This window comes from Tupaia chinensis, unplaced genomic scaffold (genome assembly GCF_000334495.1).
Source record: "Tupaia chinensis unplaced genomic scaffold, TupChi_1.0 Scaffold149184_1, whole genome shotgun sequence".
In the NCBI taxonomy this organism is placed as follows: Eukaryota; Metazoa; Chordata; class Mammalia; order Scandentia; family Tupaiidae; genus Tupaia; species Tupaia belangeri.
The window spans coordinates 2,017,733-2,034,383 of NW_006209032.1; the positions used below are offsets into that span (position 1 = coordinate 2,017,733).

General features: G+C 42.0%; 1 protein-coding gene across 1 annotated transcript in view; it reads right to left on the reverse strand.

The window, feature by feature from the left end:
• The window catches only part of SETD2 (SET domain containing 2, histone lysine methyltransferase), a gene marked incomplete at its 5' end in the record, with an annotated part of 86,910 nt that extends 72,834 nt beyond the window's left edge, over positions 1 to 14,076 (reverse strand). Inside the window, 3 exon segments of the mRNA XM_014585197.2 lie at positions 2,536 to 2,667; positions 7,617 to 11,965; positions 14,061 to 14,076. Coding sequence (XP_014440683.1) covers positions 2,536 to 2,667; positions 7,617 to 11,965; positions 14,061 to 14,076 — 4,497 coding nt within the window.
• Between the last annotated feature and the right edge of the window lie 2,575 nt (positions 14,077 to 16,651).

The window sequence follows — 16,651 nt, forward strand, 5'->3', positions numbered from 1 at the left end:
CCTTGTCTCCCTGGGCAAAATAAAAAAAAAAAAAAAAAAAAAAGTTAAATAATTCAAAAAATAAGAAATTTAGAAGCTGTGGGGCCGCAGGTGGTGTGTTGGTTAAGGGCACTGGACTCCCATGTGGCTGACCATGGTTCGAGTCCTCCACTTGGCAACTTACTTTCTCACTTTCTCTGTGTCTCTGTGTCTCTGTCTCTCTCTCACTTGCTCATTCTGTCTCTCTTTGGTCAAATTAAAATAAGCAAATAAATAAAGTTAAATAAGTCTTTAATAACAACAGCAACAAAATTTAGGGGCCAGCCCACAGCTTAGTGATTAAGGGAACTGGATCTCACATGTCTGACCATGTAGTTTGCATTCAGGCCCCAGCAGCTTGAAAAACGCAGCAGGCACATATCCCCACGGGATGGAGAGACAGGAGATGAGATTGTGGCGTGGCCGCGCTCCCCTGTGAGGCGCTTTCCTCCTCTCTATTTGTCTCCAGTGAGTGCACGCACTCTGGCAGCTAAAGAAAATTTAGAACAGTGCTAACTCTGTGTGGCATTTTCTTACACCTCTATTGTTAGCTCTACTTTTAGTCTGAATAAAGGACACCAGAAATGTGTTATCTTTATTTTTTCAAGGTATATATATTTCATTTTGCAACACACTAATATAAGCAAAACCAACAACTGAGCTTTGAAAAAACAAAACAAAACACTTACAGGGCCAGTAGATGGCACAGCAATTAAGACGCTGGACACCCACATTGCTGACCCCGGTTCAAGTCTTGGACCCAGTGGCCTGAAACTCATGCTACCGTGTATACAATGCATGCCCAAATCCAGGGGGGAGAATAGAGGAGAAGGGACCACGGTGTGGTTACCCCTGCCTTGGAGGGTGATTTTTCACTTTCCCTCTTTGTTTCTCCAGCAAGCACACATACCCTATTGCAAAAATCTCTCAAAAAAAAAAAAAAACTCTCAAAAAACAAAGTAACACCTCCAAAGGTTACACCAAGGACACAAAGCTGTTACGGCAATCAACTTTCTAAAGAAATGACCGGCTTTTAATGTACAGATATTCACAGTCTGTAAGATTGCAGAAGCAAATGTTTATCAATGGAAGATTAATAATTATGGGTTAGCTACAAGCACAAATCGTTAGGCAGCCAACCGGAAAGACTTAGGTAGGTCTGTATGTATAGCTTGAGGGGTTGACTACCAAACATAAGACAGTGCAAGACTTTATTTCTATACATTAAAATGGTAGAACATCTATCTATTTTGGCATAGGCATTAAGAGTGTTCTGAGGGACCAGCAGATGGAGTAATGGCTATGTCACTGGACTCCCATGTAGTTGACCACATTTCGAGTCCCAGACCTGATGGTTTAAATTCATGCCAGGCGCATCTATGTGCGTGTGCAAGATCCCAAGAGGAGAGTGGAGGAGAAGGGACTGCGGTGCAGCCATCCCCCCTGGGGGGTAAGTTCTCGCCTTCTGTCCATCGATCTCTTTCTTTCTGTCAGGCACACGCACCCTATAGCAAAAACCTCTCCCCCCAAAAAAAGTGTTCTGAAAAGACTACCCAAGAAAAGAACTGAGGGGCCAACAGGTGGTGTGGTGGTTAGCACAATGGATTCCCACATGACCGATCACAGTTTGAATCCTGGACCTGGCAGCTTGAAAATCACACCAGGCACACGTGCTTAAGTGCTCAAGATCCTGAGAGAAGAATGGAGAAGGGATCACAACATTACAAGTGATAAAAAAGAACTGAATAAAAATACTACAGGTTGAAGTATTCCTTATTCAAAATACTAGTGTTTTCTGGGTTTGGGATTTCTTTATTTTTTTAATTATTTTTTAAATTTTATTTATTCATTCAATTTATTTTAATTTGACCAGAGATAGACACAGAGAGGAAGGGAGGGAAAATGAGAAAGCAAGCCACCAGGTCTGGGACTTGAACTGTGGTTGGCCATATGGGAGTGTGCAGCGCCTTGACCATCATACCACCTGCTGGCCCCTAGGTTTAGGATTTCTTCAGAATTTTAAATACTCCCATATTCATAATGAGATATCCTGGAGATAAGACCCAAGTCTAAACACAAAAATTCATTTGAGTTTCATAAACTCCTTATAAGCATACTCAAAAGGTAATTTTATACAGTATTTCTGTATAGCAGTGCTTTATTGCCTCCTGTCTCATGAGGTCAGGGATAGACTTTTCCAGCTGAAGCATCGTGTCAGTACTCAAAAGGTTTGAATTTTGGATTTTCACATTAGGGGCTCAACCCGTACTGTATTAGCACTGGTGACACAAGTGTTTTTTATAGTATCTGGGCCAGATACTATAATCTAAGGCACGATGCAAGGGAAATCTCTCTCCTTTTAAGTATCTGTTTCCTATCATACGTCGGAGATTTTCTTGCTTATAAATATTCATCTCTTGGTAGGAGAAAAGTAAAATTTTACTCTTCAATAATTCTAATATTTACAGATATTATATAGAAGAGGTGTGCAAAAGGAGAGCATTTTAATTCACTTACCATTCGATCATGAGGAGGCGATTAAGACAATCTTCCCCACATGCTATTTCACCTTGAGCTCGTTCATCTTTGGAAAGAGGTGCACATTCACACTGCATTCGCTTAATATCCCGATGGGATTTATTCTTCTTTCTATTGGGTCAAGTTTCATAAAAACTGGTTAAATAAATATCCTGATGACAGTACACCATATACAATCAAATGTTCAAGTCTCCTTAGTTTCACATTTAATGATTCATTTTTAAAGAATTATTTAATTCCATTTGTTATTATTACTTAATTTGACCAGAGAGATAAAGAAAGGGAAAGCGAGAAAGCAAGCCACCAGGTCCAGGACTCAAACCACAGCTAGCCATGTGGGAGTCCAGAGCCTCCAACCACCACGCCGCCTGCCAGCCCCCATATTAAGTGATTCTTAAAAATAAACCACTTAAAAGGAGGAAAAAAACATTCAATCATCAGCACTTGTAAGACAGAAAACCCTAAAAACTATACTTCAAAAAAGACGAGAAGAGCAGCCCTAGGCTCGGCAGATGGAGGGTGTGATGAGCTGGAGCCTGTCATGTTAGGGCATTCTTTATCTCCTAGTCCAGATCAGCTAAAGCTCGGACTCTAGCAATTGAGCGCTGAAGTCAAACGGGGCTCAGGAGAGTAAGGGAGACACATGAGTTTCCAATTGTAATGTTGCTGATTAAAATTAAGTTTTGTGGGGTTTTTTGAAGAGGTTTTTGCTATAGGGTGTGTGCACTTGCCAGCCAGACAGAGAGAGACAGAGAGACAGGAAGCGAGAAATCACCTCCCAGGGGGGATAGCCACGCCGCAATCCCTTCTCCTCCATTCTCCTCTCGGGATCTTGGGCACGCACGCACACACGCCCGGCGTGAGTTTTAAGCCACCGGGTCCGGGACGCAAACCGTGGTCGACTACGTGGGAGTCCAGCGACATAGCCATTACGCTAACTGCTGGTTCCCTGATTAAAATTAAGTTTAAGAATCAGACCTACCGGATGAACAAATAGTCAAGGTAAAATGTTGAGGAAGAAAAGGAGTTGCTAAAAATGTAAGACTTATAATTCAAATCTTTTTTTCAATGCAGATAAACTTATTTCGGAAGAGAATAGAAGCTGTTCGAATTTGACTTGGTTCACAAAAACCCATGCCAGAGTTTGCAAAGCAAAAGTGAAAATGTGAGAGCCAGACAAAGTGGGATGCACCTGTAACCCCAGCTATGTACAAGGCTGAGGCAGGACAATCATGACTTCAAGTCCACCCTGGGTAACTTGGCAATACCCTTTCTTAGTGAGATAGAAATTTAAAAAAAAGAAAAAGAGAGAGAGAGAGAAAGACAGAAAGACACAGACACACAGAAAAACAGACCAAAAGAAAGACAAAATGACAGGAAGAAAAAATACACAAAGACAGAAAACCAGAAAGACAAGAAGAAAGAAGAAAAAGTAAAAATGATTATGTATTGGCTTTTTTGTGTGTATGTGTGGTAGTGGGAGTGGATGGACCCTGGGTCCAAAAACCAAAATCAAGGATAGCTAAAAAATATCTGCTTAAGACTAGGGAATTATAACTTGCTCTTCAACTGTCAGACAGGGAAGAGCACAGCTGGTCTAAGTAGCTATCTTAATCTCCTAACTCTAATCTGCTTTAATTTTCAACATATGTTCTATTCTAGCTCCAGTTTTATAAAGCACCTTGAGTATTATGTTTTAGCTAAGCTTAGGTAAAAAGAAAGATCCTTCTGTATCAACTGAAGATACAATTGATTGGGGCCGAGGATGGCACAGTAGATGAGGTACTGGACTCCCACATGACTGAGTGCAGTTCAAGTGCTGGACCCAGAGGCTAAAAATTCACAACAAACAGATAAATAAATAAATGTTTTAAAAAAGATTTTAAAAATATGTAATTCACTCAGTATTTGAGTATGCTCAACCAAAGATGACTAAGATAAACAAAATATCTATAAGTACTTAAAGAGATATAATCTTCATTTTAAAATTTGCCCATAGGGAGCTTGCATTCGCTGGGGCACAGGGAAGTGAAAAGCACCACCCGGGGGGTTGCAATCCTGCTGCAGCCCTTCCTCATCTAATTCTTCTGCCAGGATTTTGGGCACATACATACATGCACCCGGCATTTCTCAAGCCATGGGGTCTGGGACTCAGACTGCCCAGCTAGCCATATGGAATCTAGTCACCTTAACCATTGCTACCAGCTAACCCAAGAGACAGAATCCTGAACAATCAGCAGCAGCTTTATTTTATGTTGCTCTAGAAAGCGAGATTAGGACTAACGGGCACAGGTTTTTACAGGCAAACCTATTTTTGTTAGACATATGAAAAATGTTTTCATCATATTCACAGTAATATTTTATAATTTGTCTTCTTGGGGGCTCCTAAGTGCCTAGCACATAATAGGCACTTTCAATCTTGGATATATTTGAATACTTCTCACTCCAGAACGGTGGGAGTCCTCCACCAACCAGATCTCTGTGCACTTTATATATGATCTGACCACCACTGCTAAAGAAAAGTCAGAGAACTGGGCTGCTAACTTTTATTTATGCTCTTTTACAAAAATCTTGTGAGGTCCATTAGTCTACTCACAAAATTCCTAAAGGGTACTACTTAAAATAGCCAATATTTTGAATTAAAGCCTAATTTACAACTAGATGTAAATTAACTGTAAGATGGTCTCTATAACATAAAAAAAATTAAAACTTTTTTTAATAGGACAAAAATTCTGATGGGGCCTAGCATTGAAATCAAGTCTTTTACCTTATCCACAGTGAAAAGTCTGATTCAACGAAATTCTGAATGCTTAAAGAGAGGATGGTGGGGCTGGCAGGTGACATGGAGGCTAAGGGAGCTAGACTCCCACATGGCTGACCACAGTTTGAGTCCCAGACCTGGTGGCTTGCTTTCTCATTTTCCTCTTCTCTTGCTGTCTCTTTGGTCAAATTAAATGATAATAACTATTATTATAAATACAATTAAATAAATATTATTAAAAAAAAAAAAAAAGAGGATGGCTAGGATGATGCTCAACTAGGAGGAAAATTTCCACAAGGAGGAAGTAGGTGGGTAGGATCATTTTGGCTCTGTTTATTTTTCAAAGTGCATTCAGGGGCCTGGTAGTGATGCAGCAGTAAAACACAATGCTCTGCAAGGTTGACCCACATGGGAAGGTTCCAGGTTCCCATCTCAAGGCCTTCCTGAGTATGCCAGGCATGACCATGCACATGATTTGAGACTGGCTGGAGGTGGATAGGCAGCATCAAGACCCTTTGGGAGTGGGTGCTGTTTGTCTCTCCTTCTTGCTCTTATGAAAAAACTAAATGAATAAACATTATTAAAAAAAAAAAAAAAAAAGCTGGGCAGCAGGTGGTGTGGTGGTTAAGGCACTAGATCCCGCATGGCCAACTGCGCAGCTTGAGTCCTGGACCTGGCAGCTTGAAAAACATGCTAAGCAAGTGTGCATGTGTGTCCAAAATCCCAAGAGAAGGGATTGCAGCATGGCCATCCACCCTGGGGGTGAGTTCTCACTTTCCCTCTCTCTTTCTCCAGCAAGTACATGTGTCCTATTGCAAAAATCTTTTTTTTTTTTTTTTCTAAAGGCACATTCAACATATATTTACATGGGAAAAATACAATTATTGAAGAGGATGAAAGTTAAAACAGTCTGAGGAGCTCTGCTCCTACTCCCATTATACCTTGTTTCATGACAGGGATTTTCTTTATTTAGTTATTGGGGGGGGCACCCCCAAGAGAGTCCTCATGCTGCGATTCAACCCCAGCCTTAGTCGGCCAGATCAAGGGCACATGAGTGTATGCACAGACAGTACAAGAAGGCCTTGGGATGCAAACCAGGGGCTCCATGTGAGTCCAGCATCTCAGAGCACTGTGTTACCACTGACCCACCTGTGCCCCGACCTGGCCCTCCTACAACCCCCGTGCTTCCTTTTTATTAATGAGAGAGTGAGCCCAAGAGAGGTGCTTGGTATTTTGGATAGTCTCTCTGCTGTGGTCCCCTGCCTCATCTTCCCAGTTAGCTAGGATCACAGGCACACACCATCACGCCTGGCCTGCTGGTGTTGCGGGAATGGAACCGCAGACTCCCTCTGCACAGTGGCCTTCACAGCTGCATCACTGTGGCTGAGTCCCATCCTGTGACAGGGATTTTTTTTTTTTGGAGAGATTTTCACTGTAGGGCGCGTGCGCTCGCCAGACAGACAGAGACAGACATAGAGACAGAAAGTGAGAAATCACCCCCCAGGGGGGATGGTCACGCTGCAATCCCTTCTCCATTCTCCTCTCGGGATCTTGGGCATGCACGCACACGCGCCCGGCGTGAGTTTTAAGCCACCGGGTCCGGGACACGAACCGCGGTCGACTACGTGGGAGTCCAGCGACATAGCCATTACGCTAACTGCTGGTTCCCGTGACAGGGATTTTTGATAAACCACTTTACCATTTCTAAAACACTTGTTATGCTATTGCCAAATTTAATCTATTAGCAATAAGTTAAAAAAAAAAAAATGACAAAAGGAAACCATGTTCTAGTCTAATTTCAGGTTTATAAATGACCTAAAGGCACTTCATTCTGAACATTTTTGAAAAGGGAAAAAAAATCCAAAATAATGGCACATTTTTCTTCTCTAAGAACAGACTTTTCTGCTGGAGCTTTGTTCCATTTTATGTCACACCTTGTCATGTAAAAAGGAATTAAAGGAAAATTATGTTAACCTAAATTAATGGTTTAATGGTTACATTGCTGGACTCCCATGTGGCCAACCACGGTTCGAGTCCTGGGTCCAGAGACTTGAAACCCACACCAGGTGTGTGTGCATGCCTAAAATCCTGAGAAGAGAATGGAGGACAATGGGCTGTGCTATGGCCATCCCCCCTGGGGGATGATTTCTCGCTTTCTGTCTCTGTCTCTCTGGCAAGCGCATATACCCAATAGTAAAAATCTCTCTCTCTCTCTCTCACACACACACACAAAAAGCTGACTTTTTTTTTTAACAAAGAGAGATTAGAATTTGTCAAAATAAGTCTTCATTAGGCTTACCTCTCTGTTAGATAAACATTTTCTTCGATAAGATCAAAGTAACAAGGCATCTTCCCCTGCTTGGCACATTCTTTCCACCGCTGTGGGTCCCGAAAGTCATCCATGACACAGGAGGGCCCGGTAAGCGCCGAGCCTGGGGGCACCGATGTCTCTCCCTGCTCCACCTCCAGTCTAACTTTCTTCCTATGCTGGAGTTCGCCATCACTTTCCGAATCACTCTCCAATTCCTGCCTCCTTTTTTTAGGAGGCCCTCTGTCTTTGATATCATTTTTTTCCAAGTTTTTTGAGAAATCTTTCTTTTCATTCACAGCTAAAGAGTCCTTACTGGAATTGCTGCTTATTTCAGGTGCTTGCACTGACCCTCTGTCTTTCTGAAGGGATGGAAGCAATGTGCTGGACTGGCTGAACGAGTGGGGGCCACCCCGCGGATCCCAGTGCTCTTCCTCTTCGCGGTCATCTGTCAGGGAATCTGGTACCTGCCCCTGGATTCGCTCGTACACAACCCCAGTTCCAGCAGGCCTACCTGCTGACCTCGGATCCCAGTAGCCATTGCCCTGCCAGTAACAACGTGCTCCCCCAAACTGTTCTGCACTTGGCTGATACTTGTGGCCACCACAGGCCCCATAGCTACTGTCAGGTTGCTGGTATGTTGTAGTAGGTTTTTCTTGCTGAGAGAAGTCCCACCCTAGGTTTCGGAGTTCTTCTGGTGAGTGCAAACCATCCACTCGGGAGATTTCACAAGAGGAAAAAAAACTCGCCTCTGTTTTTCCCAGTCTGCTATCAGGCCTGTTAGGGAAAGTGGTCTGCTGCCGAGACTTATTTGGGACATCTTCAAAATCATCAGAAGAATAAACTGGGAGCTCTTCATGCTGTCTAGAGGATATTTTTGCTTTTACCATTTTCTCTGAATTTGGGTGGCCCAGAAGATCAGCGCTCACACTCGTGTGACTTGTACTATCTACCCCGTCGCTCTGAGGGTGAGCTATTTCGGGCAGGTGGTTATCTACTTGCTTTCTGCTGAACTGTGTAAAAGAAACCTCTGAGTTCTTCTCTGTTCCTTTATGATGGAAGAACTTCTCAGTTTGAGGACAGGTTTTACTTATTAGACTCTCCAATTTTTCCTCGTACGAATGTCTCCTTGACTCCAATCTCTCATCTTCCCAGTGGTCAGTATAATGTCTGTAACTTTGACTGCTCCGAGAAGAACAAGGACTTGTTTCTTCCATGGGTAAAGTAGAATTCTTTGGCACAACCACAACAGACTGGAGACGGTTTCTTGGAATACTGCTATCATCAGAATCTGTATCTTCTGAATCACTTTCCTCACTTGAACTTTCAGAAGAACCAGAATAATCTTCATGGACAGTAGATACAATGTCCGGGGCATGCCCACTGCTATCACATCTTAAGGTATCAGTTACACCATCACTGTCTTCCAGGGTTGAGTTCAAATCACAAGAAAACACAACTTCTGAACCATCAGAAGTATGGACACATCCTCTTCCTCCTCCTCCATCTAGCGGGATTCCTGGTCTTCCTCTTTTATCAGGCAACACGGAATTCCCTTCTTCTTGAGCTTCTTGTGAACGTTTCCCAGATAACCCATTATTATGCCTGTTTTCCCTGGAAACAAATCCCTTTCCTGAATCAGGAAGGCCACTACCTACTTCTACTATTTCTTTCCCTGCGTGCTTTAAGAACTCTGTGCTTTTTTTAGTCTTCAACACTGCATCTGGAACTAAAGATGTGTTCTCTCCACATTGCGAGAGAGTTAAGCTGTCTGCTTTTATTCCTGGTGAAAGACTCTGAAGAGATGAGGCAATACCTGAACTCCCTATAGGCTGATATAAATCATCAAAATGATTAACGGAAGCTGAACTAGTGCTGCCCACGCCCTGCTTATATTCTTCACATACAAATTGTGAATGCTGATCTGTCAGATTTGTATTATCACAGACAGCTCTTGATTCCAAATGCACATCCATAAAGCTATTTGAAGAAATCTTCATAACTGAAGGCTCGGCATTTTCAGCTTCGGAATAACACAAAGAAGGGTTATTGTCATTTGAAGTACAATCTATATCTGAATCTTTGGTTTTGCAGCAAGCGACTCGTACATCAACAGCTTCTGTAACTACTGTTTTAGAATAATCTGTAGTCATGACTGGCAAAGACTTGAGTTTATCTTGGTGTGGTGACATGGGAGGTTCTGTTTCTCTAAATGGGCTTTCTGACTTATGATGTTGCATGCGAGTATCAGCCAAGTCTTTTTCTTTGCATCTAACATTCTGAAATCCATTTGAGGAAATCACGCATGCTCTGACCAAAGGTGATACCTCTGATCCAGTCACACTATCATCAGAAGTCATCACAACAGCATCACTTTTAGAAGTGCAAAATGTTGCCAAATCCGATTCTGCCCCCGAGGATCCATTTATATTTAATTCTACGGGACAAAAACTTCTTACTTGATCATTCTTCACTTTAGATGAAGAGTCGAATTCCTTAATACTATCGTGGCTCTCGTGTCCTATAAATTCAGACTTAAAAATAGGCGATTCATCTAGCTTTTTAAAAGTAGGTGAATCATTCAATCGATTTGAAGGAGATGGAGACCTGGCTTTTTCTCTTTCAGGAATTTTACTAATCATTCTTAAGTCACTACCTTTTGAACAAGGAGACTGTAAACGAAAAGAATGAGACTGCTTGATTTCTTCATTTAATTCTGTACAACAGAAAGAATTTTTAAATTTATCAGACCTGGGCGTAGGTTTTGAAGGGACAGCTTTATAACGGGAAGCACTGCTATCGTGCTTTGAATGTGATGACCCCCGCCGGAATCCCAGTTCATTAGGGGGAGAATAACATCTTTTAATTGCTTCATTTTCTAAAGTTCTTTTGGATTCTCTTAAAGAATACTTTCCTCTTCTCTCCATCTCTAAGTACGAGGTCTCTATTCTGCAGTCCCGATCAGATTTAGAATAGGATGACGGCGTCCTTAGGTCTCTGTAGGAGGAAGAGTGAGATGAGGTGCGCCTAGAGTATGTCTTCTTGTACTCATCGTCAGAGTCGGAACTCTCTCGTGCCCTGTTATCTGCATATGGCCGAGAATAGCGTGTCCTCTCTCGATAAGGAGAACTCCTATGGTAGCGACGATCAGAGTCGTAATAATGGGATCGTTCTGACCGGGAATAGGATAAGCTAGTTCTAGAGCCTCTGTCAGATCTAGAGCGAGATCTGCTCCGCCTTCGCTCTCTTTCTGACCTACCTCGGGAAGATACATACCGATTATCTCTTTCAGGTTTTGAGTGGCTATAATATTTATCATCTCTCTCTGTTTTAGATCGTGAAGATTTACCTGAATCCTCATTTCTTAAAGGTGCTGAGCTCTTTCTTAAATCTCTTTCTTTTTCAATGCTTGCTGAACATTTTAAGTCATGTGATCTCTGACTTGAAGAAGTCCGTACAGAATCTTCATCAGATTCTGAACAAATAAAGGTGCCCTCAGAATGTGAAGATTTCTTCTTAGAAGCTGCTTTTTTAGAGCTAAGACTAATCTTAGAGCTATCTGGAATTTCTTCTTCCCTCCCAATATGGGAATCTTCTTTTTGTGAAGGAGTATCTGCTTGCTCATTCAAATTGTGAGTTACATGTTCTTCTGAACTATTAGATACAATGTCCTGCTTAGTATCCACTTCTGAAGATCCTTGCACAATTTCAACTGGTGGTTCTTTCAGAGCTTTAACTGCCAGGTCAACTGGTGAAGGTGCTGTCATTAGAACTGTTACTGGTGTGTGTGGCAAGGCCACTGGCTCTGGTGCTGGTGGTGAAGGTGTTGTGGCTGGGGGCAGTGGAGGTGGTGGGGGTGGAGATGAGGGTGGTGAGTCTACAGTTGTTGATTCTGCAATGACTGCTGGTAACTGCGCCGTGGGAGGAGGTGGAGATGTTACTGCTGTGGTATTAGCCAACAGAGGCCTGGATGTCACATGAAGAAGGTGTTTCTTAAAATGGATTTTGCCCAATTCTACCCTTGATTTTGGTGGGGAAGATTCTTCTGTGGTAGATAAGGTATCTCCAACATCCATTTTAATTTTGGGGGTCGAGTCTACTTGAAGAGGTACTGCTGAGGAGTTAGGTGTGTCGTTTTGCTTTTCATTCCCGAGTGCAGTGAGAAACCTATTCTGCAACGTTTTCTTTGTAAGGCTGAAGCTGAATGACACCTTCTGCCGTCCCTGTTCTTCCAAATTAACTTTTGTCTTGGTGCCTTTGGGCAAAAATCGACTAGAAGCAACACCTTTGAACATTGGTCCTTTGATGAAACCTGTCTTCTGCACATTTTCAATCTTAGCCTATAAATGAGCAAAATAAGCAATTACAAACCACAATACGTTAAAATGGTTTAACATCACAGTTTAAAATGTTTATTGGTCAGGAAGATGAAAATACCTTTTTAATAGTAAATAGTACAACTTTCACTAAACTGATAGAGATTTTTAAAAACTCCTTTTATGGAAATGTTTAAACAAACTCAAAAGTACAGAGAATGGTATAATAAACCCTAAAGTATCCACTACCAGCTTCAACAATTACTCTGATTTTTCTATTCTTGTTCTCTTGTACATAAAAACATGTCATTTGGTTTTAATACTATTTTTCAAGTAGTGTTTTTGAAAATTTTGGAATGTATTTAAAGAGCACATACATCAAGAACAATAGCTAGCATCTCAGTACTCAAAATAACTAGTTCTTGTGTTTCATCTGAGAAGAATCACCAGAAGCCATCAAAACCACCACAGAAAATCCATTGTGGGTGAGTGGTAAAATTGCACATCTGTGACCCACACTCTAGGGAATATCATCTCTTGGGCTCTAAGGTGAGGCAAGAAAGCTTGTCCCTTTGGTTTGGTTTAGTTTCGTTTTTAAACAAGCACCACTGGTCATTCTAGTCAAACTCCCCAAGTTAGGGAAACCACAGTACAGAGCAGCTTTCCATCTCACTCCTTTCACAGATGAGGTAGTTAAATGAGGACCAGGCCTTCTGACCTGACACTCAGCCACTGTCAATGCCTGAGCACCACATACTCAGGCGACACTGAGTTACTGTCTAATTCTACTGTATGAACAATTACAAAACGTGTGTGTGTGTATGCACATGTATGTATATATAGTTAACTCCCTCTAGTATTTACCAAGTCACCAAAGGAAATGGTGGACTTTAGAAAATTAAAGTCATGGGGCCAGCAGGTAGTGTGGTAGTTAAGGTATTGGACTCGGCTCCCACATGATGGTTCAATTCCTGGACCTGATGGCTACCTTTCTGACTTTCTCCACTCTGTCTCTGTCTCTTTCTCTCTCTCTCTGGTAAGCACATGTACCCTAAATAATAAATAAAATAAAATAATTCTTTTTTCAAAAAAAAAAAAAAAGTTAAAGGCATAATTTAGGTTGTGGAAAGCACACCAGAAAAACCTAACTAGGCAACAAAGTCGAGTGTAAATTAAAGACTGTACACTCATTATATACAATTTTTTTTTTTTGGAGAGGTTTTTGCTATAGGGCACATGCGCTCGCCAGAAAGACAGAGAAAAAGAGAGACAGAAAGCGAGAAACCATCCCCTCCCAGGAGGGATAGCCACGCTGCAATTCCTTCTCTTCCATTCTCCTCTTGGGATCTTGGGCATGCACGCACACACACCCAGTGTGACTTTAAGCCACCAGGTTCGGGACTCAAACCATGGTCGACTACATGGGAGTCCAGCGAAATAGCCATTACGCCAAATGCTGGTCGTGCAAAATTTTTCTTCCTGATGTCCTTTAATTAACTTTGGCTTTTTAAGAGTATAATTTTCCCTTTCAGCAATATGACATCAAAATCAGTTTTCAAAATCATACAGTAACCATTCCAGTGAAAGAGGGAATATTTTACCATGGATTATAAGAGAACAGGGGTTTTCAAATACTTTTTAAAAAACAGTATTGACTTTTCAAATTAAATCTTATATGGAAGCTCAATACATAAAAACAAGTAAAGCTGTCTTCCAGAGCTGCCAGCTTCCTCTACCTTTCCTAAAGCTCTTGAAACTCTAATACTTAAAAGCCATTTTCTTGGGGCTGGCAGGTGGCATGGTGGTTAAGGGCAATGGATTCTGACATGGCCAACCATGGTTTGAGTTCTAGACCTGGCGGCTTGCTTTCTCGCTTTCTCCCTCTCTTCCCCTCTCTCTCTGTCCCTCTCCAGACAAATTAAAATAAATAAGTAAATAAATAAATAAAGTTAAATAACGTAATTCTTAATGCGTTATTGTAGCTCCAAAAACAAAATTAAGAAAAACTATTACTTCATTTCACATTCAAAATGATAGCTACATTTTGAATGTTTTCAGTCTTTACCCAATTTCTAAAATGTTTTAGAAGTCAATCCATAATCCTTGAAGTCATACATACCTCATTTTCTTCTTCTCTATTTCCATTCAGCCAAGAAAACATGCAAGAAAACAAAAGGACATCATAAATACTTAAACCTGATTGAAGCGAAAGTTTCTGTTAAAATTTAAGATACTTACTACTATAGGCATATTCCACAAGGACTGTCCATTCCTAAATAGCCTCCGTTACACTGGGTTTTAAGAAATACTTTCTGAAGACTGACAGCACCATGCACTGTGCTGAAGATCAAAGTGAATAAAGCAACAGCCCTGACCTAAGGAAGTTTAACGTTTCCTGCAAATTACAAAATACCATTTTGTTACAAAAGTAATTCCGATGTAATGGAGTAAATGGTAAGAACAAAAATGCATATGGTGGGGGCCGGCAGGTGGCGTGGTGATTAAAGATGCTGGATTCCCACATGGCCAACTGTGTTTGAGTCCCGGACCTGGTGGCTTGTTTTCTTGCTTTCCCTTTCTCACTCTTTCTGTCTCTCTCTGGTCACATTTAATAATAATAACAATGATAGTAACAACAAATGGAATTTAACAAATAATTCTAAAAATTTTTAAAAGAAATGCATACAGTGTAGTGGCAAAGAGAAAGCTATGTAAATCAGTTAAATGGGAGGACAGAAAGGCAAAGACTCTTTCCTAAACAGAGACTTCATTTTTCAATAATATATTTATATGGAGAAATCTCGAGCTGAGGGAGATCCCAGGCACAGGTATAAAGATTAAAACAGAACAAAATGTACAAGGAAATGATGAATTATAAATAGCACAATCTAATCTGAGTGTAAGGTGTAAGGCAGAACGAAGCCGACAACTAGGTGGAGCTGGAGGCAGCAGTCTGGTCCAGAGACTGGATTTCTCGTGAGGAGAATCATTCTACCTGATGGACAGGGGTATTCGACATTGCTTGGTACCCATTTAACAGTCCTTTTGCTGAACATAAGACACACACTCTACTCCACAGCATAGTTTATCTGCTCCTATCAGTGTGTGATTCGGAGCCCACAGTTACACCTTTTTTTAAAAGATTTATTTCTTTACTTCCATTTGTTATATTATTATTATTTTTTGGGGGAGAGATTTTCACTGTAGGGCGCGTGCGCTCGCCAGACAGACAGAGAGAGACATAGAGACAGAAAGCGAGAAATCACCCCCCAGGGGGGATGGTCACGTTGCAATCCCTTCTCCTCCATTCTCCTCTCGGGATCTTGGGCACGCACGCACACGCGCACGGCGTGAGTTTTTTTTTTTTAAGCCATCGGGTCCGGGACACGAACCGCGGTCGACTACGTGGGAGTCCAACGACATAGCCATTACGCTAACTGCTGGTTCCCATTTGTTGTTATTTTTTTAATTTGACCAGACAGAGACCAAGAGAGAGAAAGGGAAAGTGAGAAAGCCGCCAGGTCTGGGACTCGAAATGTGGTCAGCCATGTGGCAATCCAGCCCCCACAGTTCTATTCTAACGAAAGTAATCATGAAGTATCCTAACTATGAGGACACTAACACCAAAAGTGTGGTGACTCACCTACCTGAGAACGGAACCTAGTGGAAGGCATGACGGCCAGATTCACATTAAGCAGGTTACACTGGGGCCTATACAGGACGGCAAGGGCGGTAGTTATCTTTGTTTCAGTCTTTGCCATAGGGTGTGCACTCGCCAGAGAGAGGGAAGGTGAGAAATCAGCCCTCAGGGAGGATGGCCGTACCACAATCCCCCCTCCTCCATTTTCTCTTGGGATTTTGGGCACGTGTGCACACACTCAGCATGATCTTAATCCACGCTCAGACCGCCTAGGGCTCGCTTCCAATGCACTCAGCACTGTGCCACCTTTCCCATCCCTTCCCTTCCGCCCCAGATACCAATACTGCACTCTTCGGCTCCAGCACATCACTGCGATCTGGCACGTGATCACGTGCAGCTCTGCCTTGCACCCATCATTCCTGTCTTCCCACCTAGCATTTAAATGACAAAGGACCCAAGACAACATCTTGTTCTTACTGTACAGTCTCCCCAGACCTAACTTTTCCATTCTTACCATAAATCCCCATTACTGGGCCCAGCTGGAGGCGCAGCGCTAACACCACTGGACCATTTGGGAGGGATCCTGTGTTCGTACTCAGGACCTTCCTTCTCATCGCATTAGTTATAGACACCAGCTGGCCACGAGTGTGTGCCAGGGATCCGGGGGCTCACTGCAGTATGGAGACCATGCTGGTGGGACCTGTCTGTCTCTGCCTCTCTCTCTCTCTCTCTCATGAATAATGAATAAACTTAAAAACCAATCTCCTAACTTAGTGAATGAAAGAAATTCCTTCATAGTACCAAATTCTAGCTTTCTAATTTCAAGTAATTCTCAAAACCAAAGAGGAAAATGCCTCAGAACTACATATAGGAAAAAAAAAAACAAACCCACACATTTAGGTCACAAATTAATTTGTAACATTTGCCTCATTTTCATCTGTGATGACTACTTTTAGGGGTGAACTTGACTGAATTAAGAAAACACCTAGGGCAAGTATTACTCTGGGTGTCTGTGGGGTGTTTCCAGAGGGATTTTACGAGGGAGTTTGAGTAGGCTAGATGTGGGCGCT